Source organism: Gracilinanus agilis, chromosome 2 (genome assembly GCF_016433145.1).
Source record: "Gracilinanus agilis isolate LMUSP501 chromosome 2, AgileGrace, whole genome shotgun sequence".
Lineage (NCBI taxonomy): Eukaryota > Metazoa > Chordata > Mammalia > Didelphimorphia > Didelphidae > Gracilinanus > Gracilinanus agilis.
The window spans coordinates 169351782-169379269 of NC_058131.1; the positions used below are offsets into that span (position 1 = coordinate 169351782).

General features: G+C 35.7%; 1 protein-coding gene across 1 annotated transcript in view; it reads right to left on the bottom strand.

Annotated features, from left to right (window-relative positions):
- LOC123233422 (disintegrin and metalloproteinase domain-containing protein 32-like) overlaps window positions 1-27257 on the bottom strand; it is a 131263-nt gene extending 104006 nt beyond the window's left edge. The window contains exons 1-6 of the mRNA XM_044659536.1: window positions 27200-27257; window positions 22291-22367; window positions 18211-18272; window positions 15364-15442; window positions 12788-12864; window positions 11487-11664 (exon numbers count right to left, since the gene is read on the bottom strand). Of these exons, the coding sequence (XP_044515471.1) occupies window positions 11487-11664; window positions 12788-12864; window positions 15364-15442; window positions 18211-18272; window positions 22291-22367; window positions 27200-27257 (531 nt within the window). The remainder of the gene's footprint in view (window positions 1-11486; window positions 11665-12787; window positions 12865-15363; window positions 15443-18210; window positions 18273-22290; window positions 22368-27199) is intronic.
- Window positions 27258-27488: the final 231 nt, after the last annotated feature.

Below are 27488 nucleotides of genomic sequence, written 5' to 3' on the forward strand. Positions count from 1 at the left end.
AATCAATAAACATTTACTAAGCACCTACTATGTGCTTAATACACTGTGGTAAGGGGAGGGGGGGGGGAAAGGAGGTAGGAAAGGACACAAAGGTATCTCATTCTATGGAGCTGAAACCAGGCAGAGCAAAAATGCAAAGTGGAATGAATTGAGAGTTCAGTTTCTATCCTCTCTGAAGGAAACAATCAGAAGGAGTCTGGTACTCTGCACTCCAGCCCTCCAGGCAGAGGAACAAGGAGAAAGGAGAAAAGCGAGGGGAATGTATACATTTTTTAAATTTTAGCTTAATTTATTCCAATAACAAATATACACGTTTTCCAAAGTTGCATAATTCATGTTGTCCCCCTCCCCTTTTCCCTCCCTCCTCCCAGAGTTGATAGACAATACCACTAGGTTATACATATATTATCACTAAAAATGTTTTTTCACTTGATATCTTTTTTCTATATTATTCATTTTTGCTATACAGAGATCTTATAAATCCTAAACCCCAAGTAACATACCCATATATACATGTGATAAGTGATGCCATATGTTCTATTTTTGCATTTCTACTCTCATAGTTCTTTTTTTCAATGTGGTTAGCATTCTTTCCCATAAGACCTTCAGGAGTGTCCTGGCTTGTTGCATTGCTACTAGTAGCAAAGTTACATTGGATTTTTCCACAATGTTTTACTTTCTGCATACAATGTTCTCCTGGTTCTGCTCATTTCACTCTGCATTCATTCCTGGAGCTTCTTCCCAGTTCATATAGAAATCCTCCAGATCACCATTCCTTACAGCACAGTAGTATTCCATCATCATAATGTACCACAATTTGTTCAGCCATTCCCCTAATAAAGGGACAAGCACTCATTTTCCAATTTCTTGGTACCACATAGAGCGTGGTTATGAATATTTTTATATAAGTATTTTTCCTTATTATCTCTTTGGTGTACAAACCTAGTAGTAGTATTGCTGGATCAAAGGGTATTCATTCTTTTAAAGTCCTTTGCACATAATTCCAAATTGCCTTCCAGAATGGATGGATTCACAACTCCACCAGCAATATATTAGTATCCCGATTCAAAATATATTTCCATATTATTCATTTCTGTAAGAAAATAAACTTATAAAACCAAAACCCCAAATCATATACCCAAATAAACAAGTGATAAATCATATGTTTTAATTTGCATTCCTATTCCAATAGTTCTTTCTCTAGAGGTGGATAGCATTCTTTTTCATAAGTCCTTCAGAATTTTCCTGGATCTTTGCATTGTTGTTAGTAGCAAAGTCTACCACTTTTGATCATCCCACAATATTTCACTTACTGTGTATAATGTTCTCCTGGTTCTGCTTATTTCACTCTGCATCAGTTCACATAGGTCTTTCCAGTTCTTTCTGAAATAATCTTGTTCATCATTCCTTATAGTACAATAGTATTCCATCATCATCACATCCACAATTTGTTCAGGCATTTCCGAATTGAGGGACATTCCTTTAGTTGCCAATTTTTTGCCACCACAAAAATAGCAGCTATAAATATTTTTGTACCAACAGGTCCTTTCCCATTTTTTTATCTCATTGGGATACAGACCTAGTACTGGTATTGCTGGATCAAAAGGTAGGCATTCTTTTTAAAGCCCTGTGGGCTTAATTCCAAATTGCCTTCCAGAATGGTTGGATAAATTCACAACCCCACCAGCAATTTATTAGTGTCCCAATTTTGCCACATTCCCTCCAACATTTATTATTTTTCTTTATAGTCATATTCACCAATCTTCTAGGTGTAAGGTAGTACCTCAGAATTGTTTTGATTTGCATTTGTCTAATCAAGAGGGATTTAGAACATTTTTTCATTTGATTATTGATAGCTTTGATTTCTTCATCTGAAAACTGCTTATTCATAGCATTTGACCACAATTGGGAAATAACTTGGTTTCTTATAAATTTGCCCTAGTTCTTTATATAGGTGAGATATTAGACCTTTATCAGAGAACTTTCTCATAAATTTTTTTCTTAGTTTGCTGCTTCCCTTCTAATCTTGGTTGCATTGGTTTTGTTTGTACAAAATCTTTTTAATTTAATACAATCAAAATTATTCATTTTGCATCTTGTAATGTTCTCTATCTCTTGTTTGGTCTTAAAATTCTTCCCTTTTCCATGGATCTGACAGGTAAACAGTTCTACATTCCTCCAATTTACTTATACTATCATTCTTTATGTTTAAACCATATACCCATTTTAACCTTATCTTGGTATAGAGTGTGAGAAATTAATCTAAACCTAATTCATGCCATACTGTTTTCCAATTTTCCCAGTAGTTTTTGCCAGATACTGAGTTATTATCCAAAATATGGGCTTATCAAATACTAGATTGCTGAGGTAATTTACCACTAATTTATTGCATTGATTCACCCTTCCATTTCTTAGCCAGTACCAGATTGTTTTGGTGGTTACTGCTTTAGAGTAGTTTAAGATCCGGTACTGCTAGGCCACCATCCATCACATTTTTTTTCATTATTACCCTTGATATTTTTGACCTTTTGTTCTTCCCAATGAATTTTATTATTTTTTCTAGTTCAAAGTTTTTTGGTAATTTGATAGGTATGGCACTGAATAAGTAAATTAATTTAGGTGGCATTGACATTTTTATTATGTTAGCTTGTCCTACCCATGTTTTTCCAATTATTTAGATCTAATTTTATTTGTGTGAAAAGTGTTTTGTAATTGTGTTCATATAATTCATGTGTTTGTTTTAGGAGGTAGATTCCCAAATATATTATGTTGTCTATAGTGATTTTAAAAGGAGTTTCTCTTTCTAATTATTGTTGCTAGGTTTTGCTGGAAATATATAAAAATACTGATGATTTAAGTGTATTTATTTTGTAACCTGTGACTTTGCTGAACTTATTTCCACTAGCTTTTTACTTGATTTTCTAGGATTCTCTAAGTATGCTATCATATCATCTGTAAAGAGTGATAGTTCAGTCTCCTCACTGCCTACTCTAATCCCTTCAATTTCTTTTTCTTCTCTAGTTGCTATAGCCAGCATTTCTAGTACAATATTAAATGATAGTGGTGATAATGGGCATCCTTGCTTTACTCCTAATCTTATTGAGAAGGCTTCTAACTTGTCCCCATTGCAGGTTTTACCTACTGATGGTTTTAAATCAATATTAATTATTATTTTGAGGAAAGGGCCTTTTATTCCTATGCTTTCTAGTGTTTTCAATAGGAATGGGTGTTGTATTTTGTTAAAGGCCTTTTCTGCATCTGTTGAGATAATAATGTGATTTCTGTTAGTTTGATTATTGATATAGTCAATTATACTGATCCTAATATTAAACCAGTCTTGCATTCCTAGTATAAATCCCACCAGGTCAAAGTGAATAATCCTTTTGCTGTAGTATCTTTGCTAGTTTTTTATTTAAGAGTTTTGCACCTATGTTCATTGAAATTGGTTTATGATTTTATTTTCTTTCTCTGTTTTTGGTCTTCCTGACTTAGGTTTCAGTACAATATTTGTATCATAAAAAGAATTTGGTAGGACTCCTTTGCTTATTTTACCAAAAAGTTTGTATACAATTGGGATGAATTGTTCTTTAAATGTCTGATAGAATTCACTTGTGAATCAACCTGGCCCTGGGAATTTTTTCTTAGGGTGTTCTTTGATGGCTTATTCAATTTTGTTTTTTCTGAAATGGAATTAAGTATTCCATTTCCTCTTTTGTTAATTTAGGCAATTTATATTTTTTCAAATAGTCATCCATTTCACATAGATTGTCAGATTCATTGTCATATAATTGGGTGAAATAGCTCCTAATAATTGCCTTAATTTCCTCTACATTGGAGGTTAAATCATCCTTTTTATTTTTGATACTGGTAATTTGATTTTTTCTTTTTTTTTAATCAAATTAACCAATACTTTATTTTGTTGGGTTTTTTTTCATAGAACCAGGTCCTAGTCTAATTTAATAGTTCAATAGTTATTTTACTTTAAATTTTATTAATTTCTCTTTGATTTTTAGAATTTCCACTTTAGTATTTAACTGGGGGTTTTTAATTTGGTTGTTTTTTTCTCCCTAGTTTTTTAGTTGCCTACCCAATTCACTGATCTGCTTTTTCTCTATTTTGTTGATAAGCATTCAGGAATATAAATATTCCCCTGTGTACTGCTTTGGCTATATCACATAAATTCTGATATGTTATCTCCTCATTGTCATTCTTTTTAATGAAATCAGTGATTTTTGCCCTATGATTTGTTCTTTGACCCACTAGTTTTGAAGAATTAGATTACTTAGTTTCTAATTAATTTTTAATTTGCCTCTCCATGAACCCTTATAATGTTTAATGCATTATGATCTGAAAAAATTGCATTTATTATTTCTGCTTTTCTGCATTTGATTGTGATGTTTTTATGCCCCAGGACATAATGCATCTTTGTATATGTACTATGTGCTGCTGAAAAGAAGATATATTCCTTTTTATCCCTATTCAATTTTCTCCAGATATCTATTAACTCTAACTTTTCTAAAATTTCATTCACTTCCTTTACTTCTTTTTTATTTATTTTTGTATTATATTTATCTAGTTCTCATAGGGGAAGGTCCCCTACTAGTATAGTTTTACTATTTATTTCCTCCTTAAACTCCTTTAGTTTCCCCTTTAAAAATATGGCTGCTATATCATTTGGTGCATATATGTTAAGTACCGATATTTCTTCATTGTCTCTACTGCCTTTTATCAAGATGTATTCACCTTCCTTATCTCTTTTAATCAGATTTTTTTTTGCTTTAGCTTTGTCAGAAATCATGATTGTTACTCATATCTTCTTTTTCTCAGTTTATGTCCAATAAATTCTGCTCCTGCCTCTTACCATGTGTGTGTCTACCTGCCTAATGTATATTTCTTGTAAACAACATATGGTGGGATTTGGGTTTTTAATCCACTCTGCTTTCTGCTTCTGTTTTATGGGCAAGTTCATCCCATTTACAGTTATGATTATCATCTGTGTATTCCCCATCATTTTGATTTCCTCTTTTAATCCTGCCCTTTCTCCTTTCACTCTTCCCCCCCCCCCATACCAGTGTTTTGTTTTTAATCAGTTCCACTTTCCACTCACTTATTTTACTCCCCTTCCCAGAACCTCCTTTTTTTTTTAAACCCTTGTACTTCGGTGTATTTTCTCATAGGTGGAAGATTGGTAAGGGTGGGCAATGGGGGTCAAGTGACTTGCCCAGGGTCACACAGCTGGGAAGTGGCTGAGGCCAGGTTTGAACCTAGGACCTCCTGTCTCTAGGCCTGACTCTCACTCCACTGAGCTACCCAGCTGCCCCCCAGAACCTCCTTTTTTAATCCCCTCCTCCTTCTTTTTAGGGTCTTTTAATCATGCCCCCCAACTTTCCCTCCCTTATGTTACTCCCCTCCCAAAACACCCCTTCCTTATTCCCCTTCTACTTCTCTATAGGTTGAAAGGATTCTCTACCCCAATAAATCTAGCTGTTCTTCCCTCTCTGAACTAATTTCAATGAGAGTAAGGTTTAAGTATTATCTATCACCACCCTCATCCTCCCCTCAATTTAATAGTATATTCCCCCTGCCCTGCACCTCTTTATATGATATGACTTACTTCATTTTACTTTTTTCTTCCCATTTCTCTTAGTCAAATCCTTTTTCATCCTTAGTTTTTTTTAACATATCGTCCTAAACAGCTTACCACCATACCCTTTGTCTGTGTATCCTTCTTCTAACTACTATGATAATGTTAACAATTTTTAAGTTACAGATATTATCTTTCTATTTAGGAATATAAACAATTTGACCTTATTAGAGCCTTTAAATTTTTTCTCTTTCTTATTTACCTCTATGTTTCTCTTGAATTTTATATTTGGACATCAAATTTTCTGTTTAAGTCTGGTCTTTTCTTCAGAAATGCTTTGAAATCTTCTATTTTTATTTAATGACCATACTTCCCCCTGAAAGAAAACAGTTAAAATATTATAGAATACATAGAATATAGAATTTTGATGGTTAGGTGATTCTTGGTTGTCAACCCAGTTCCCTTGCCTTCTGGAATGTCATATTCCAAGCCTTGAGGTCCTTCAATGTGGAAGTTGCCAGATACTGTGTAATTCTGACTGGGGTTCAATGATATCTGAATTTTTTCTTACTAGCTGGTTGCAGTATTTTCTCCTTGACCTGAGAGTTTGTGAACTCTAATAATCCTGGGAGTTGCCATTTGGGGATTTATTGTAGGAGATGACCTATGGATTCTTTCAGTGTCTATTTTGCCCTCTTGTTCAAGAATGTCATTGCAGTTTTCTTGGATAATTTCTTGTAATATTATGTCTAGACTTTTTTTTTTGGTCATGGCAATTCTCAAACTATCTCTTTTGGATATATTTTCCAGGTCAATTGTTTTTACAATGAGGTGTTTCATATTTTCTTCTACTTTTTCATTCTTCTGATTTTGTTTTATTTATATCTTGATGTTTCACTTCAAGAAGTCATTAGATAGTGTTTGCCCAATTCTAATTTTTTAGGATTAAGTTTTTTCTATAACCTTTTGATTCTCCTTTTCCATTTGGTCCATTCTTCTTTTCAAGAAACTCTTTTCTTCTTTGGAATTTGTGCCTCTTTTTCTAATTGACCAATTTTCTTTTTAAGCTATTATTTTCTTTTTTGAATTATTTACATTTCTTTTTCCCATTTTCTTTAATTTGCTTTATTTGATTTTTAAATTCCTTTTTGAGTTCTTCCAGAGCTTGAAACAAATTCCTGTTTTTGTTTTTATTTTGTTTTTATAAGTTTTGCACATGATTGCTTGGATCTCATCATTTCCTATTGTTCCATTCTTTACTCTTTCTCCCCCATAGGAATTTTCGAGTGTTTATAGGGGTTTTTTATCAGTTTGCTCATTTTCCCAACCTTTTTTTTTGCCTGTAGACTGGAAATTCTGCAAGTTTCCTAGAGATTCTATGTCCTCTTCTGGCTTGCAGGGTTTTGCCCTAGGGCTAAGTGCTACAACCTTGGTTTGAAAGGGCTCAGCACTATGGACTTCCAGACCTCACTGCACACTGGTGCCAGGGTCTGGGACTTCAAAGGGGGGTAGGAGGTTTGAAGAGCTCTTTTGTTAGTGAAGACCACATCCCAAGATCCTGAAGTTGGCCTATGCCCAGGTTCTGAGTCTGGCGTGGTGAGGAGGTAGTCAGTCAGCACTTCTTTGTGTGTACTTTTACTTCTGGGTCCCTCTTATCCCATGAAGATCAACTTGCTCTGCCTACCTTTCAAGTTTTGTTCAGTGGGAGAACCCCCTCACCTATCTTGCTTTGGCTCCTGTCCTTTTGAGGTGCCATCCAAAGATCAGTTTGGAAGAATAGTCAGAGAGATTTCAGGCTTTTGCTGCTACTAAGTCGCCAAATGGCTATCTTGGCTCTGCTCCCCATCTCAGAATATATTCATGACATGAATACAAACTTTATATAAACTTTTGCTGAAATATTTGAGAGCAGATCAGAAGACACCAATGCTAACTTTGTCTTTAATGCTATGATGCAAAGGCTGATACAGAGAGGAATTGTAGACCCTGAAAATGCAAGAATTATACTACAGAATCTCATCCTAAATTTGGTCCATAACTTGTTTATACAGCTAGTGTCATCTGAGCAATGTAGACACAGAAATCACTTCCAAGATGAGAGCTGCTCTATACCAAAAAAAAAGTTGGTCACCAGAGACCCATTGTTTTGCCAGGAAAGGTTTGACTAATAGTGAATCAATAAGGGAATACATGAACATATAAATAAACTCTAAGCATGGACTGACAATAATCTATTACTATATACTGACCAGCACCAAATTTGATGCTACTTGTCTGTAGCACTGGCCAATTATGATTTCAGCATTCATCACAGGCCTGCCAAGACTAATGAGAATGCACATGCTTTCTCCAGAATTCCAAATAATACTAGAACTACATGTAAAGATACCAGAAGATGTGAGGGCAATTTGTGACACTCAAGACATTAGATTACAACTGAGTAGAAGTTGTGTAAATAGAATTAGCTCTAGCCCATTCATAGTCAAAACTCTACTTACCCTAGGCATAGAGATATCATCCCCACCTCCCATAGTAGGGAGGGGGGTGAGTTACCCACATGTGACAATAAGTAACAAATGAAGAACAAGGGACTGCCCTTTGGGCAGTCCAAATCAGTGTAGAGGCTGCCATTTGTCCACTTGAATTAGAGGTGGACCCACAGGAAGTGACGAAAGACACTATCTCTTCAAGTATGTTGGTGACTTCCTGCTAAGGGAGTTCCCACTTTGAACTTGGTGCTGAAGAATCTCGAGAGAGACCTCAGGCAGCTTCTACTCTAAATGGTCACGTGGGTAAGTTAGGCTGACTTCCTTGGCCTACCTTGGCGTTTTTCCAAGACTCTACCTTAAGTAGACTCTAGCCTATCTGATTGCTAGGCCTTGTGGCTTGTAGCCTAATTTACTTAGCCTTTTAACCTTCTCTCTCCATCCAGGCCTCTGCAGGCCTGGACTAGCCTCTCCCTCTCTCTATTTCCCTACCTTTTACCTTCCTAATTGTAAATAAACTACCTTAAACCCGATCCTGTCTTGGGTCTATTTTAATGATGGAATCAATCTGAATTGTTGATTCCTGGAGGCCACACTTTAAATATATATCTATAAATATCTAAAAATCTCCCTCTTACAAAGTATAGTCAAGACTTTGGGAAGTCAACATATGTAAATTTTGTGATGTTAAGCCAATCTTCTTTGCTATGGTTGTTCACAGAAAGCTGGAGGTGAGAACAAATAGATTATGAAGGATTAAGAGAAATAAAACAAGCCAAAAAACAGGCGAACGATTCTCTTCATCTCAAGTTCCAGATAACAAGTGGTACCTTACTACCAAGGCAATGGCAGAAAGTAGAGTGCGGAATCAGACTGTGACTCATTCAACACATGAATCTCAGATGCGGTTGGAGTTGCCCAAAAGCATATGGCTCAACAGCCATGAAAACATTACATAATAACCTTAGACATAGGAGTCAAGAAAGGACCCTAGAGCTGGTAAGAAATCACCTACAGATGTCACTAAGAAATGTGAAACATAGATCAGATATGTACAAAGGAAAACATACCTACTCATGCTGCATATTTGGAGCACATAAGTATTAGCAAATTTTTGGAACTTGTCTGTATTGACTTTCTGTCTCTGGAAGGAGATAGTAAAAAATGTGAGTCATATCCTAGGGGTGATCAACCAGACATGCACAAGTATTATCCAACCAAAAGCATCTACTGTTCCTAAAGTTCTATAGGGAAAATATTTTTCAGTCTATGGATACTTAGTAAGTAAGTAAAGAGACTTAGTGAGCAAACTACTTAAGGAAATTTTGACCATGGCAGTTATTGAAAAATCTAGGATTATTCTTAACCATCCTCAAAAAGGTTTTAACTGCACATTGTTGAACATGTTGGATACATCTTACAATTTAAGAAGAAATTGAGCAACTCCTAATATATGGCTTCAGCTCATAAAGTCTGTGATGAGAAACAAAAGACCTTATCTTGTTAGAATATACTATAAAAACCTTAAAGGAGATAAGAGTTCTAATTGAGGTATACTAGCATTCAAAAGACTCAATTAGCTAACCAGTGGAAAGTTCCTGTCTTATTGGGACTATTGACCACAATCACTATTGTCTATAGGAGAGTTAGTTTGACTTTCTAATGAGTGGTAAGAACTGATGGACCCCTAAGCAAAGTCTAGGGTTAAAAAGACTGTCCATCCATTATATATGGGTTCTGAAAGTGATGCATCCAGTGAAGAAGAAGTATGTATTATTAGAGGTTAGGAATATTTAACCCAAAGGCAACACTTTTCCAGGCTAAAATTGCTACACATATTCTTAGGGCACAGATTTAAACAAAGCTTCAACTTCTAGATAATCAATCTGACATAGGGGCCACCCCATTAACAAGTCTAATAATACTGATCATTAGCCTATGCCAACCATAGGTGAGATCTAGGATGCTCTCTCTTGGTTGAGCTGAGTTATCTCACTCCCAGGGAGACAGGGCCTTCATTTATATTATAAGGTGTATATTCTCATATGCATAATTTCTTTGATTTTTATTTTGCTATTAACTTGAATAAATGGTATTTGCTACTTGTGTTCATTATGAAACGTATTTGGTGGTAAAAGAGTCAAGACTTAGATATAAAGCCCTGAGTCCTCCTTTCCTTATTAGTAAATTGCAATTAGGAATTAAGCTTGAACCTTAGTTACTTCCCCTAAATAGGCTAATAATAGTTAAGTGAGCAGATACATATCATTCTAGCCAGATACTCCCTCTCTCTGAGTGCAGAATGAGCAGCCTGTGGCTATAATCTCCTGCTTTTCTTCCTGGCAGGAATTAAAATCTCCCTTGGAGAAAAGTAGGGAAGGGGAAGGTGCTCAATGGGGCAGCCAAACTACATACATATGGAATCTGAAGCTCAGAAGAGTTATTGTTTAGTCCAAGGTAATAGCTCATAAATGTCAAGCTATGACTTGAGCTTAAGCCTTGCTATTATTACCAAATCAATTCATAAATTTACTATTTTTAGTAAAGCTTTATTGTCAGTGAATTATTTGAAATAACTTTTTCTTGCCCTGGAGAAATTTACCAACTGAAAATAAATTGCGTCCAATTGAACCATTAAACATTTTAAAGAAACCTGAGCATCAATCTTCATTCCCACCCTTACTCAATAACCCACTCTTTGCTCCCCCCCTCAAAAGTTTTTTTCAGTTCTAAAAAGTGGAGAAGCAGCATGATATAGTAAAAAAAAAAATGCTAAGCTAAGAGTACATAGACTGAGTTCAAATTATTAAATGAATGACTGTGAGCAATCTCTGAGCCCTAATTTCCTTATCTGCAAAATGGAGAAAATAATACTCCTTTCACTTACCTTGCAGAGTTGTAAAGATCAACTGAGATAATGTAAACAAGGCTCTTTGTATATGGGGTGGCCATTTAAAATAGGACCAAAAAATGGATTCTTGTGGACATGTGGATGAGAGAATCACAAAGTAAGACTAGAAGAAAGGTTCCTTAGTAAGTAATGATGGGAATAAAGAGGAATATGAAGGAAAATGGGTTACAAAAAGGTAAATAAGGGCTGAAACAAAGGATGATTACAAAAAAAAGAGAGGTGCTACAATATCTTAGTTAATTTTAATAATCATTTTAAGTAGACAGAGAGGCAGCTAGGTGGCTCTGGTGGATTGAGAGCTGAGTTTAGGGACAGGAGGTTCTGGGTTCAAAGCTGGCTACAGATACTTCCTAGCTATATGAGCCCTTACCTAATTCTTCTGCCTTGGAACCAATACACGGTATTGAGTCTAAGACAGAGGGTACAGGTTGTTTTTTTTTTAAAGCATTTTAAGTAGATGAGTAATAAAACCTTTGGAAGTAATGATAAAATTTCTAAAACTCACATCTATTAAAGAACCAAGTTTATGTTCCAGGTCCTCTGATTTCATATGGGTATTTTTTTTTGCTAAAAAAGCAAGATCTGTGTTTTCACTTCTTAATCGATAAATAAGATGCTGAAATCCACCTGAATTCTGGAGGGGCTCAATTCCATAAGTAACATTTTCAAACTGTAGTAATCCTCTGCAAAATACATGAAGTTTAGAAATAGGAAAAGTTAAATATATATTATGGAATTCTGATAGATTCTCAGATGGCAAGAATTCAACAAATATTTATTATTTTTACCTTGTACCAAGGACTTGTATCAAGTCCTATGTTAGAAGATACAGAAACAAGGAATGATGCAATCCTACTCAAAAGGAGTATAGATTCCATTCTAACAGGTGAGACAACAAGGACCTATGTAAGTACATACAAAACTATAAAGAGGACAAATACAAATAAATAGAAAGTAGTTAAATATGATAGTTTGTGAGGAAGGGCACTAACAAGTCACTTAATTATCTTTATGGATGAGTTTACTCACCTGTAAAATAAAGGGATTATAGTAAATACCCTCTGAGTTCTAGGGCTGAGTTCTAGCCCTAGACTTATGATCATATTAAAGGAATTATAGAGGCAAAAAGGATTCTTGGAAAATAATATTCAGGAGATTAAGTCATTGTGGCATGGCATGTTTGTGGCATTAATATAGGTGTCTAAAGGAATATGTGGTGCCACATGCTAAGGAAGAAATCATTTGATAGTTCAAAATATATACCAATCCTTCCTCCGGTACGGACAGCTCTCCTGTTCTCTAGATTATAAGGAAAAATCATACCACCCCTAAAGCTAGAACCAAAATGTGCAGAGAACTCTATAAGAGAAAATGTATCCAGCAGAGCCTCTTCTGCCTCAGGAGAACAGAAAAATTATGCCAAAGGGACAATTGAAACATAGTTTTTCATAAAATCAGTTCTCCCATTTTTCTAAGGTTCCAAAAAAGAAAACTGAATTGTTCAATAATTAACAAAGTATAATAAAGATGAAATCTCAGATGGTCCCACAGTGGTCAAATGAACCTTTTTGCCTTTAAAGTCAAGGAATTGATATGCAGCCTTTGTTAAACTGATGAAATTCAAAAATTCCTCTGATAGATGGGTTCACAATCAATCCAAAGATATAGACAAAATCCTACTCCAGGTTTTCATTCTGTAACCACTACCCAAATATCTGCACATATATCTACTTTAAACACAGCAAATTTGTTATGAGCAAATATTGTAAAATTGGTTTTTATAATCAACCACAAATAAAAAAGAACCTGAGTCCAGAACAGGTGTGAAGTGTGACAACTGATTTTGGGGAACCTGCAACGTGTCCTTGGTAGTTACAGTGTTTCTGGGGGGAAAAAGACAAATAGGTTATTTGGGAAGTAGTTCTATCCAACTCTTTTATACTCCCTTAAGGTCTTTCACAAATGTTTTTATATTTTAAAGAGAAGATGAGTAATCTAATGATCATCTACTAGAATAAATGATCTCCCAAAGTTTTACATGGGCCATTTAGTACTACCCCCTAAGACAGTGATGGTGAACCTTTTAGAGACAGAGTGCCAGACTATGTGCTGTACCCACCCACCCCCACAGACGACATGCCATGCATGCCCCTCCCCCCACGGAATGCTGGGCTCACCATACCCCGCCCTTACCCCACACAGGGGAGGGTGGAAGTGCTCCCATTGAACTGCTACGTAAAGTGAGAAATGTCCTTAGTGAGTATAGAGGAGGAGAGGGGAGTGGCCCAAGTGTTGGCTCCCCTCCAGCTCTGCCACCTTATTCTCTGTGCAGTCCCATTGGCTGCTGGGCAGAGGGGCAGGGCATGTGAAAAAAATGTCATCAGGCTTGGTGGAGAGCAGGAGAGGAGCAGCTCTGCCTGAGTCCCTCTACATTCCTAGTAATAATCTGGGGGTGAAGAGAAAGAGTGGCTGTGGGCCCACAGAGAGCACTTCACATGCCATCTTTGGCTCCCGTGCCATAGGTTTGCCATCATTTGTCCTCTTTTCAATGGTCTTGGCATTTCAAATCCCATCTTGAAAGTGCGTCATCCCCTCATAATCATCAGTAAACAAATTCTATTGCACTACTATGCAATGAATTTTAGTATATTTTATATAAAGATAATTTCTAGGTACTTGGCTTATTCACAAAATCTAGAGGAGCAATAAACATGACTTTTCAGCTTCAACCTATTTCACCTCCACAGAAAAACTGGGGGAAAAAATGACTGAAAGTATTTGCTCAAATTAAGAACAGAAAGAGTGGTTGGCTTGGAATTTGAAAAAGTGAGCTCAGATCTCAACTCTGAAACTTATTGCCTATCTAACCTGGCAAGTTACAATCTCTATGAGCTTAAAATTTTCTTTACTATAAAATGGGAGCATCATTAGAATGCCAATATTACAAAGTTATAGCAGGAATTAGACAACCATATATCCTTGGACTTGAAAGTATTCCCCTTGTTCTACTCCAATCTAAAGTAATTTACATCAGTCCCATCTCTGCTTTAAGATCTCCAGTGTCAGGGAACTTTATACCATTAAAAAAATTGTTTGAAAATCTTTCTTTATACTGAACCAAAATCTCTTTCTCTATGACTTCATGACTTCTAACTACTAGTCTTGGTTCTTCTTAGAGCGAATTCATATTCTTTCTCATATACATTATTCTATAAGGCCTAACCAATGCAAAGGTGCTGACAAAGGTAATTTAGAAGCAGGAGAAAGTTGAGTATAGATGAGACTAAGTTATTAATAATACTGATCATCTATAGAATCCTAAGTTCTGACAGACTAATTCAGGGACAAAAAGTGTCACTTAGAATTGAGCAAAACTATGATAAAGTCTTTTTTTTTAAATTGGTCATCCAAAAATAAAAAATAAAAAATGTTATCCATATATTCCACCACTTTTAGATTCATTTTAAATAATGTTGTTTTTTATAATATAGCTATTATTTGGGAAATTTAATCTCATTTGGTAAATCATACCTTATTGTAAGTTACTTTAAGCTATAGTAGGGGTCAGTTTAGTGAATGAGTTTTGAATGGAAGTTGGGAAGAAGAGAATGAGAAAGTAAGGAAAAATATGCAGTAGCATGGAGCTAGTAATCTTTTTCCTCTTGGCTCTTTACAGCTTTTACAACTCCCATCTCTATTGTAGGTATGCACAGGTTTCTCTATACTACAGTGAATGCTAAGGAAAGGTATGGGTAAAAGTTGGTAAAAATGTTATGTTTTGGTTTTGGTCCAAAACCTCTTAATTTTATCTGTTTGAGAAACTCCTTCCACCAGTACAGATCAGCAATTCATATGCAATTTATAGTCTGAGAGAACTCCTAGCACCCCAAGAAGATGGAAGTATACAAAAAAGTGTAAAAGAACTTAGAGGTCATCTAGTCAGCCTGTGGTACTCCTGAGTCCAATCAAACCAAAATAAAATACAATTGGGGAAATTTAACAAAAGAAATAAAAATGCAATAGAACACAGATAATATTAACATGTGGTTTTCTAACACAATATGCACTCTACAAAGATCCTTATTCATAGCTGAATCACTCTATTTCTTTTGGATTTGACACCACTGATCAAGTCCACCCTCTTTATTTAGAGGTCATCTAGTCTGAGTTCATATTATAGATGAAGGAAACTGAACTGAGGTCCAATGAGGTGATGTGACTCACCCCTGCTCACCCAGATAATATATCAAAGTCAGAAATGAGGCAAGGTCTTCCTGTGTCCCTCCATCCACTATATCACACTGCCTCTTCTTAGAAAAAATTCATGCTAAGTAACAAAATAAAACAAAATGAAAAATCTCTAACATAAATCTGAATCTTACCAGAATGATGTCAGATTTATAATACAAAGCACCTTCACGATTGTACATATAGACAATAAAATCTTCTGGTATAAACAATCTGGATATGAAGAAAACAAAAAAAAAGAAACTGAGTTAGGAAAGTTTAACTATTCATTTTTTATCATGTTAACTAAGAAGATTTCTGCCATTTAAGTTAATTGCATTATCAAGTAAGATATCAACTAAGATATTGCTACTTCATTTGACACCATTGAGGCTCTGCTAGACAGATTCCATATGCTATGGCTCTCCAGTCCGAAGTCCCCCCATCTCTAACTGCTCCCAATTCACTGTGTTCTCCATGTTGCTCTTCCAATTCAGTTTCCCTAATTCTGAGGGAATACTTATCCTAAGTAAACTTATGAATTAGGATTAAAATACTTAAATTAAGTGGAGTCTCCACAATTAATTTAGTTTTAATTTCAAATTTATTGATGAATACCTGAATCCGTTTACCTCCAGGGTGCTTCTATCCAACATGATGAACATTTATTAAGTTCTATTATGTCTAGTGCTATGCTAAGCACTTGTAATACAAATAAGAAAGATATTCCTCACCTTCAAGGAGCTTACAATCTACTGGATGAAGATAATACAGGAAAAGAAGCTAAAAGGTAGGGGAGGAGGACCTCCTTGGGTACCCAGCCTAGAGGCAAGATGAGGATAGTAGAATTCAAACCAAGCAGAAGAGTTGGCAGCAAATAAATGGATGGATGGGATTTTGAGTACTCCATAAAGGGAAGGGATGAGAGGAGTTTTTTGCTCCATCCTCCAGCCCTGTAATCATTGGAGCAACTGAGGATGTACTGATGAGATGTCAATATCAAAGCTGAAGCAATCTGTATGCTGATGAGTTTTCTGGTGATAAGTTGTTTGAGGGAGGAACTGAGGGAGCAGAGAAATGATCATGATGATGATAGAGTGGAAATCAAGCAGAGCAGCTATTGGCAAAATATGTCATAAGAACTGACTTATGCCTTAAGTCTCTATATATCACAAGATGTCTTTATCACTCATTTCTGTAATTAGTTAAAAGAATTTTATAGGTGAGAGACAGCTGTCCTCAGATTTGGGAAGATTTGTTGTGGTTCAAGTCCTGGCTATATAACCTGGGCAAGTGACTTAACTTCTCAGCATCTGAGGCAACTCTCTAAGATTACCAACCATAACTGATAGAGGAAGTTCTAAACTGGGAGCTTCCTGCAATGATGAGAACCAATTTTTTTAAGGAAATTAATTCCTCTGAAAAAGGTTAATACAAAGGGAATATTAAGAAAATAATGCAGTGAGATGATCCCTGGAACTAGTTTCTCCCCCCCCCCCCATAGCCTGTCATATTAGGAGTTCCCAAATCAGAAAGCTCATCAGTGACAAGTCAAATGTTTTTTTTTAACCCACAAAGAAATTATACAAACAATAATTGTAAATCAACTCAAACAGCCCATTGCTACTAGAATTATTTCAGGACCTCTAGCCCAGCTTCCTCTGTTCCCACCATTAAGTCAAAGACTCCCATGACTTTGCAGCAAGTTTCTCTGATGAAGGTCTCATTTCTAGAATATATAAGGAATTAAGTTAAATTTACAAAAAGATGAGCTATTTCCCAAATTATAAATAGTCAAAGGATCTGAATGGGCAGTTTTCAGAGGAAAAAATCCAACTAATCAATGGCCATATGAAAAAATTACATAAATCATTAGAAATCAAAGAACAAAAAATTAAAGCAACTCTGAGGTACAACCTCACAACTTACAGTTTGACAAAGATGACAAAAAATAAAAATGACGAATGCTGGAAGGACTATAGGAACACAGGTACATTAATACACTCTTGACAGAGCTATGAATTGGTCTAGTAATTCTGGAAATCACTTGGGAAATATGACTAAAAAGTTACTAAATTGCACAGATCTTTTGGACCAATAATATGGCTTCTAGGTTTATATCTCAAAGATTTCGGAGAAAAGAGGAAATGGACCCATATGTACAAAAATATTTATAACAGCTCTTTTTGTGATGGAAAAGAATTAGAAACCGGGGTGCCTATGCACTGGGGAATAGTCAAACAATTTGTGGGCATATGAAAGTGACAGGATATTATATTGTGCTGTAAAAATGTATGAAGGGAACCCTGTGCAGTTTGGCTTCCAACTTCATCATTCAAATAAAACTGCTCTTTTCAAAGTTAAGTCATTTCTTGATTATCAAATATAATGACCTTTTCTCAGCCCTTCACTTCTAACTAGTCACCCCTTAGATACTTTCTTCCCTAGGTTTTCATGACACTAACTTTTCCTAGGCTTCCTCCTACCTATTTGACCACCCTTTCTCATTCCTCTTTATTCTATCTTCTTCCAGGTTATGTTGTCTCACTGTAGTTAGCCCCCAAGAGTCTGTCCTGGGCTCTCTTCTCTGATCTGTCTCTCTTGGTGATCTTATCTGCTTCTATAGGTTCAATTACCTTTGCAAATGATCTACTTATTCAGCTCCAACTTCAGTTAACCTCTAAATGAAGTCAACAAACATTTATTATGCACTTGCTATATGCCAGGCTTATATAATCAACTGCGTATTAGACACCTCAAACTGGATGCCTAGATATCTCAAACTTATCATTACGAACCTGAATCCATTATCTACCTCCCCAAATCCTTCCTTTCCTAAACTTTCCTTTTACTATTGAGAGCACTACCATCCTTCCCATTACCCAAGCTTGCCAGTCTTAGTGACATCCTCAATTTTTCACTCACACTCCTCTCACAGTAAATTACAGTAAATTGTCTTTTATGTAACTAAAAATAATTAATCCAAGGGAATAAGAATTTACCTTTGTTTCAGTTGCAAAGTATATGGTTTTCTTTCTACTGAAATAACATATGAAATTTCTTCCTAGAATATCCAGAACAAGAGGAGTCAGTATAGCAGTTTATGAAGTAAACAGTAATATTTACATCTTCTCTTTACATCTACTATTACTCAAGAAATATTTTAAATGCCTTTCTTAATTAGCACAGTTCTTCACGTATATTATTTACTACTTTTTTAATCATTAATTCAAAATAATCTTGATTTAAAGTTTTCATTTAGAATTTTATGAGAATTACATTAACCATAACTTAAACATTATATGCCAAGTTTATAAATAACATCATCAATCAGGAGATCTGTCGGAGACATCAGCTAAAAGTGGGAGGCAGAAAAAGCCAAAAATAACCAGAAAACCAACATGGGATTGCAAGAGAGCATCAGTGTGGCAACTGGCACTATTTAACTCTGTTAAATCCACTATGCCTTTGATCTATGTGACTCTGTGTCTTTCAGGCCAGAAGGTGACTAGAAGTAATGTCAACAGCCTGAGCTCAAAGTCCCCAGGGCCAAACAAGTCTTATGAACAGTTTGAATGCCTTTTAACGAAAAGTTGACATTATAGATCAGGGTCCTTATGTGACAGCTGTACCAAGACCTCACAGCAGCAGGCACCGGTAGAATATGTCCCTCAATTTTTATTAGACTTCCAATCCTTTCATAGGCCCATCACTAGATTTTTCAGCCATCATAATTTGAAGGAAACTAGAATAAACCTATGATAACTGATTTGTTGGCTATGCTAAGTTTGAATGTGAATTCTCTGGGTCAAATGCTATCTATGTAGAAAATGTTCTAAATTTGACCTTATGAAACAAAATGGAATAGGGGAGAGTGTGTCTCAGGTATTGGGAGATAATGTTTATACTTTTGTTCTTGCTACATTTTCAAAAGAAATATTTCTTTGTAAAAACCAACTGGTGTTAATTGGTCAAATTGAACTGAGGAACAAATAGAAATGGGGCTTGAGATTATAGCATTAGAAAAGTCTCACAGACCCTTTGGAATATCCTAGAATTCTGAAAGGGAAATGTAGTCTCTCTCACTCTAGGAACCTGATTTGCTAATGTGCTTGTGGGTTGGGAGAGTAAGTCCGGAGCCTAAAAAAAAAAAAAAAAAAAAAAAAAAAGAGATGAATGCAGATACAGTCCCTGGCCTCAAGGAACCTAAAAGCTAAAAAGCCAGAATGATGTAGAAGAATGATGGACTTCGATTCTGAAGATCAAATTCCACCTCTTAGTAGCTGCATGGCTCTCAAGAGGCTGTTTAACCTCTCCTGACCTTGTTCTCTTTTGTAAAGTAAGAGGCTTGAACTTGATGATTTCTGAGGTGCCATCCAGCTCTTAATCCATGATTATAGGAACTACAGAAGAGACTTTTAAATAAATACCTATAATAGAAAGGTCTAAACAAAATGTTCTGAAAAAAATTAATGAGAAACCCCTCCCAGCTGAGATTTTGGAAAATGTTATAGGGTTGAATCTTAAAGAAGGAGAATGACTCCAGTATAGGTAAAAGAGTAATTTCTTTGTTTATAACCTTAACTTCTGTCTTAGAATCAATATTAAGTATCAATTCTAAGACAGATGAGCAGAACAGTAAGGGCTAGGTAATAGGAATTAAGTGACTTGCCTAGGGTCACACAGGCCAAGAAGTGTCTGAGGCCAGATTTGAACCTAGGACCTCTTGTCTTTAGGCCTGGCTCTCTATCCACTGAGACACCTAAGATGCCCCTAAAACTAGTAATGTCTTTTCTGTTAAGGTAGCCAATTCTATTTTTTGGTGATGTTATTCAATGTTCACCTGAATAGAATAGAGAGGGCTTTCTCATTTGGGAGTCTATATGTAAGTGAAATCATAGGTCTAGTCCCTATCCCTTTGTGGGCCACAACCGACATCTTCCTACTTCTTGAAAAAAAGTTTTATTGATGAATCATTATGGTAATGTCTTTCATTTCATTCCTTAGTCTTAAAACCTATTTCCCAACTGTCTTTCAAATTATGAATACTTTAGTATATATTTAGTCCAGAGGATCTTTTCAGATTCTTTATAAACATTTTCTACTTCTTCAACCTCTGCAATAGATAGTGGCCTATTAGCAGTGATTATCTTCATGGTAATGTTATTTATGCTTATCATGAGCACTGTAAGGTGAGATAAACTGTTCCATAAAATGATAGCTCTTTGGTTACATGATGAATTCTTCCAAATCACTTCTCTAAGGAAAACCTGCAAGCTGTCTTTTTGTTTAGTAGCAAACTTATTTATGCCTTCTTATTTCATTTATGTCATAAATGCCAATATGGATATGCTTCTGTTTATATCAATTTGTTGGTCATTTCACAAATATCTCACATTAAGAGTACTAAAAATTAATGGATAATCTAAAAACTCTTGAGACCATATCACTTTGTCCCCTTTTGCCACCATCACTGCATTTGCAAAAAGAGAACATTTTATGTTTTTATGGAAGTGGAAGACAATATTAAGTTGTATGACGCAGAATTTTTATCCGTTGCATAGGTCACAAGACCTATAAATAAAAATAAAGGCTATGCCACAATAGAAAGTGTCCAACCATCTACAAATAAGTCTCTCCATAACTAGATTAGTTCATGAAAAGCAGTTGAGTCAAGTCAGCAAGCACCAACTATGTGCCAAGCATCTATTAAGCACCAACTATGTGCCAAACACTTATGTATTACAGATACAAAGAAAAGGTAAAAACAAAACCAAAAAAACCCATTTTTAAACAATCCTTTCTCTCAAGGAGCTCACAGCCTAATTGGAGCAAACAGTGTGCAAACAACCATCTACAAACAGGATAGAGACAGGATAAATTGGAAGGCACTAAAATTAGCATGGACTGGGAAAGACTTCTTGGAGATAGTGGGACTTTAGGTGAGACTTGAAGGTGAAAAAGTGAAATGAATACTGACTATAATAATTGGTTAGATTTTCTCAAGCCACCATTTTCCCAGGGGTTTCCGATACATAATAATCCTTCACAACTAGAAGTTAAGCTTGAGAAATGGGGACCTACCAACTGAACCCTGCCCAAACTGCACCAACAGGGCCTGGACTGAGAATATTTCTAGGAACTTTTCTTCATAAGACAATCATCATTTCACCAGGAGAGGCTCCTAAGATTTCCAGATTAGATAACTGTTATTAGCCTATCTCCTAGAGAGTCCAAAAGTCACTCTAAAGAGTTACTGTCAAGAATTTGCCATTATACCTGTCCCTCAAGCAATAACCTAGGTTTGTTTTTTTTTTTCTCTGCCTCATCTTTCAAACAATAAAGGATGGCTGATTTTTGTAATACATTAAAATACCCTTTGCTTCTTCCTTATTTTCTAGTGTCTTTCAGTTATGTGGACCAGATTTAAACCTATGATTAGATATTAAAGTATATTATGGTACAAAAGAGTATAATTGCAAGAATACAGAAAATGGTTGTTTTTTTTTAACCTGAAAGAATTCTTTTTCTCCCTTAACAAGTATTAAATTAAATTAATTAATTTAGAATAGAAATTAAATAGAAATTTAGAAATAGCCAGATCACAGTAATAAGGAATTTATGAAGACATTGTTTTGGAACATAAGAGCATGATTTTAGCATATTATTATTATAGTACTTTAAAAGTTTATCTATATAAAGAAACATAGAGAATCAAGGTTTATGTTACAAATAAAATCAAGCTAATACATCCCTCAAATATCTGGATTTTCCCATGAAAAGTTTTAGGCTTTTGAGGGGAAAAAGTAAGATATATAATATGTAATACCTCAGTTCACCACTTCACTCCCTATATAGAGCTCTTACCTAAATGGATTTCCTACTAAGGAAATGACATTTTAAAACCCCACCAATATATTTACTCTTATTGTCTCACCATGAAGCTGACAACTAAATTTACATTCCTTTTAGGTGGTCATATATGTTGATAGCCTTACTTATTGAAGAGATACTAGGTTTCTTGGTGCAACTAAAGATGTAAGAATATCATACTTAGAATTCTGAGTAATTCTGCTTCTTACATATTCTGAGTTTGAATCACTTGAATTTGATAGGATCTTCTCTGGAACTGTGATCTCTACGAATGATTGTTGAAAATCTGGAGAAAGCAAACAAGTTTTTTTATTACCTGCTAATAGAACCTCATTTTAGGTCCTACAAGTTCTCTGGCTTTCCTTTATAAATTTCAAATTATTGTTCATTTCCAAGTTTCCTTAATAGTATGGCCAGCTTAACCCCTTTCTCTCTTCTATATATCACCCCACCACTTCTCTATGAAATTAGACCTTTTAGGCCCAAAATTTACACCAGCAAGATCCTTATAATTTTCCTTTATTTACTTCCCACTACTCTCTCCAGGTCTGTGACTTTTCATTTGAACTGACTTGAAAAGACTGTTATTTCACCCATGATACAAGTAAGGGTCCTTTCTCTCTTTGCTTCCCCTTTGCATTAATCTTTTCTTGTATCATTTTTTGTACCTCACCAACTGCTTCTTTTCAGATTTTGGAATCATATACAAATTAAAAGGCAGAAATCTATTGCAGTGATAGCAGACCCTACCTTTTGATTCCATCAAAGGTGAGTGTCCAATAAAATGCTTATTAAATATTCTAGCATTTGTTCAATCCTTTTTTACTTATCATTGCTTCCCTTTCACTCTCTAATAACTTTCCTTCCTTCTTCTCTTTCCCATTTATCTGTTGTTTTCCTGTTTTCCCTTATTCTACCTAACTTCTTCCTCTTTCCCAGTTTCTATTTCACCTTCTAACTTGGTGTGCCCTAACTGAAATTCAACTCAAGAAGCACATAACATATATAAACTACTGTAGTAAGCTCTAGAGATACATAGACAAAAATAAAATAGCCTTGACCCTCAAAAAGCTTATATTCTAATGGAAGGATACAGTGTGTACATAGATTGGAATAATACAAGGTAACTGAAGAAGGCAAGGTACATTAATGGTTAGGAGAATGATGAAGAGTTCAAAATACAGAGATGTGGGAGAAGTACATTATAAGCAAGGGAAACATAAATCATGTGAGGTTGGAGATGGGATGTTACAATAATCCTAGCAATAAGTTCTCAAACAAGGGCAGTGATTAGTTGATTAGAGAAAAGGTGAAGGATTCAAGAGATTTTGTAGTAATTGAACTGATAGAAATTGATAGCAGATTAGACATGAAAGGGTGGGGTAAAAGTCAAGAATAACCATAATGTGAGAATTCTTAACCTGGGGTATGTGAGCTTGTTTTCTAACAATATTTTGATAACTTTATTTCAATGTATTTGGACTACTTTTTAACCCTATATATTTATTTTTATATATACATAAAATACACATGTACATATTTTATGTATATATTTTTATTTATTTTATAGGGCAGGTAGGGGGATCAATGGATAGAGCACTGGGGTTGGAATAAGGAAGACTCATCTTCATGAGTTCAAATATGGCCTTGGTTCGTCATCTACAAAATAAGCTAAAGAAGGAAATGGCAAACCACTCCAGTATCTTTGCCACAAAAACACTAAATGGGGTCACAATAAGTTAGATACAACTGAAATAACTAAACAACAACAAAATTTTATTTTATGCATTTTAACAACATTATTCTGAAAAGGGATCACCAGGTTCCACCTGACTGCCAAACAAAAAATGTTAAAAAGTCCTTGACTTACAGTTAAAAACTCGAGTGACTAGTGGTATAATTAACAAAAAATGTGGTCAGACGTACATAATTCCCATTATATAATGAAGGTATTGAAATCTGTTTTAGACATCTTGAATTTGAAATGTTATTGGGATATACAGATGGAGATGCCCAATAGGCAATTTAGAATATTGTCGCTTTCAGTTCTAAAATTTTACGAATCAATGATTAAAGTCATGGCAGCATAGTGGTATAGGTGGGTAAAGAATAGCAATGCATTTCCTAATATTCCTGGTCAACATTTGACTAAAAGGGTGATGTAGCAGTAACCATAGCGGATAGTACAAAGATAAGTTGTCTTGTATGATACTACTCACTCCTGATTCCTCATCCTACCTGTCAGATCACTCCTCATCCTCCTTGCTGGATCAGCAGCCATTTCTTATTACAGTGTCCCCCAGGCTCTTTCCTGGACCTTTTCTTGTCTCTATAAACTCCCTATCGTGGATATCTTTTGTTCCTTTGTGTTTGTTTTTCATGTCTGCACAGATAACTCCTTAGTCTCTCCCTAACTCCTCAGAAGATACGAAATACAACCTACTGAATAGGAATCCCCTAATATCACCAACAAGTAGCCATTCAGCCTTCAATATAAATAATAAATAAAATATAAACAAAAAGGAACCCACTACCTTCCTAGGCAGCCCAATTCATTTTTGGATAGCTTTGTTCAAAGGTTTTTGTTTTGCTTTTTTTAAATATCAATTCAAAATATGCTTCTGCAATTTCCATGCATTGATTCTAGTTCTGCTCTCTAAAGAAAAAAAAACAATTGTACTATTTCCCACAAGAAACCAAACCCCTTCAAACATATGAAAATAGTTTTAGTACCTGAGAGAAAACCTTATTCTGTTCCCTCATTTTACAAATGAGGAAAAGGAGATTCAGAGAGATTAAATGATTTAGTACATGTCACATAGGTAGTCATTGGCAAAGCCAGATGTGATATCTACATTTTTTCTTTTTTCATTCTAAATATCCCTAGCATCGTCAATCAATCCTTGTCCAGCAGGCTCTCTAGTCCTTCCACATTCCTGAATACCTGCTTCTGCATGTGTTCCAGCTTATCTATGTCCTTACTTTAATGTGGTACCTAGGGGTGCTCTGACCCTTGTTGAATATATTCTGGGCATTACACTTTACTTCATGAAAGCAAGACAAAAATGGGCACATGACTCACATGGAACACTCAGATCTTTTTCATAGGAACTGTTTAAAGTCATGCAACTCCATCTCTTACTTGTGGAGTTGATTTTTTTAAAAAATCAAACTGTATAGTTTAACATTTATCTCTAAGAAATTTCATCTTATTTATTTTGGTTTACTTTTTTTAGCTTGTTGTGAGCTAGTTAGCTTCTACCAACTTGAGAGCCAATTGTATAATTTTCATTGTGAGCAATTAAAGTCATGAAATTTCTACAAATTAGGGAATGGTTTATTGTCTTGTTCATTTTCTAGAATTAAGAGATAAATTTTCAGTGTATCCTGTATGCATGCCTATATATATATATGAGAGAGATGTGATATGTATCTTTATATTCCTAGTCCTTCAAGCCACTTGTTACTAGCACACTTCTACTTATAAAGAATATTTTTGAATATTGAATTTGCTATCTAGTTTATTAATTATTCCTCTCAGTTTTATATTAACCATGAATTTGAAAAGCATGCCATATATGAATTAATGCAAGGCAGTAACTAAAAAAATACATTAGAAAAGTACAGATCCTAGGATAGATTCCTGGTAGGTAAGGGGCAGGGAGAAAAGAGGGAAGAGAAACTGTTAGAATCTCACTTCAAGTTGTCAACAAACATTTCCTTTTTATTTATTTTTTTAAACCCTTACCTTTCTACCTTGGAACCAATACTATGTATTGTTTTGGTTCCAAGGCAGAAGAGTGGTAAGGGCTAGGCAATGGGGGTTCAGTGACTTGCCCAGGGTCACACAGCTAGGTACTATCTGAGGCCTGATTTGCCTAGGACTTCTCACATCTAGACCTGCCTCTCAATCCACCCAGCTGCCCCCTCAACAAGCATTTCTTAAGCAACTACTTTGTGTAAGGTACTATCTGTATTAAGTACTGGGGATACACAGAAAAAATTTTAAAAATAAATAAAACAAAACAAAAGGTTTTTGCTCTCAAGCTAACAGTCTAATGAGGGAAACAACATGCAAAGAATTATCTACAAACAGGATACAGAATGACATTGAAGATAATCTCAGAAGAAAGGCATTAAGATTAAGGAGGGGTGGAAGAAGTTTCTTGTGGAAGATGAGACTTCAGCTGAGACTTGAAGGAAACCAGAGAAGCTAGGGGGGAAAAAAAAAAAAAAAAAAAAAAAAAAAAAAAAAAAACATGAGGAGGGAGAAGCCAGCCATGGGGCAGAGCCAGAGAAAAGAGCCAGGTGGTTCAGGAAGAGTATCCTGTGATTCAGGAAAAACAAGAATGCCATTGTCATCATTTTCCAGATTAAGTATTAGTGTTTAAGAAGAATGGGAAAGGCTTTAAAAGTTGATATTCAATCATTACTGACTATTCTTTTTAGTCTCTGCAGTAAGCTTCCATTCTACTAAATTATGCCTGTCCTTTATTCTCTATTACATCTTTCAAGCTTGTCCATGAGCACAGTATAAAAGACTGTCAAATATTTTGATAAGTATATTAAGTTTACTGCCTTCCCCTGATGTTCTAATCTTGTCATTCTCCCCCAAAAGTGAATGTTAAGTAAAAATACTGGCTCTTGAATAGAGCAAGGATGATAGGTATGATTGGGTCCCTTGGATTAATATTAATTCACACATTTACTAAATCCTTTGAGGTTTGCAAGTGTTTTCTGCAGTAGCTCTATCAGGTAATATTTTTCCATATATGGAAACTAAGACTGCGGTGGGATGTCTACAGTCTGGGGAGAAGTCGCAGGGGAAATGAGAGCTCCTGTTTAGATGAGGCCATGAGGTTTCCAGGGATGTTCTGAGGATCATGAGTTGGGGATTTTAGATGTCATCTAAACCAGACAATTCCCCCTCCTTCACTGTCCCCGTTTGAAAGATGGGGGTACTTGAGGCCCAGAGCACCAAGGTCACACAGTTCCTAAAGTCACTTCGACAGGACTTGAACCCGGGATCGTGCCTCTAAATCCGGGGCTCTTTTGCAAAATTCCCTTTTTCACAAGGGGTCCCATGTGGTCAAAGTCCCCAGCTCTTCCAAAACTCACCGACCCTTGAGACGAACAACCTAAAAAGCCCCACAAGCAGGACCAGGAGGTAGAACATGACAACAGCTTCCAGTCACTCTTACCACCTTAGCTGCAGCAAACCGCCGGGCCAATCAGCCGTTTCAAAGCGAGCGAATAAGAAAAGAGGAGCGTGCCGAGCCGGAAATGATAGGGGCAGGGCCGGAAAGAGTGTGCCTACCTCATGCAGGAGAGAGCCCTGGAGGGGCTGGGGGGCGGGTTACTGAGAGAGAGGAGGCGCCAACATGATATTCCTCTTCTCACCTTCCCC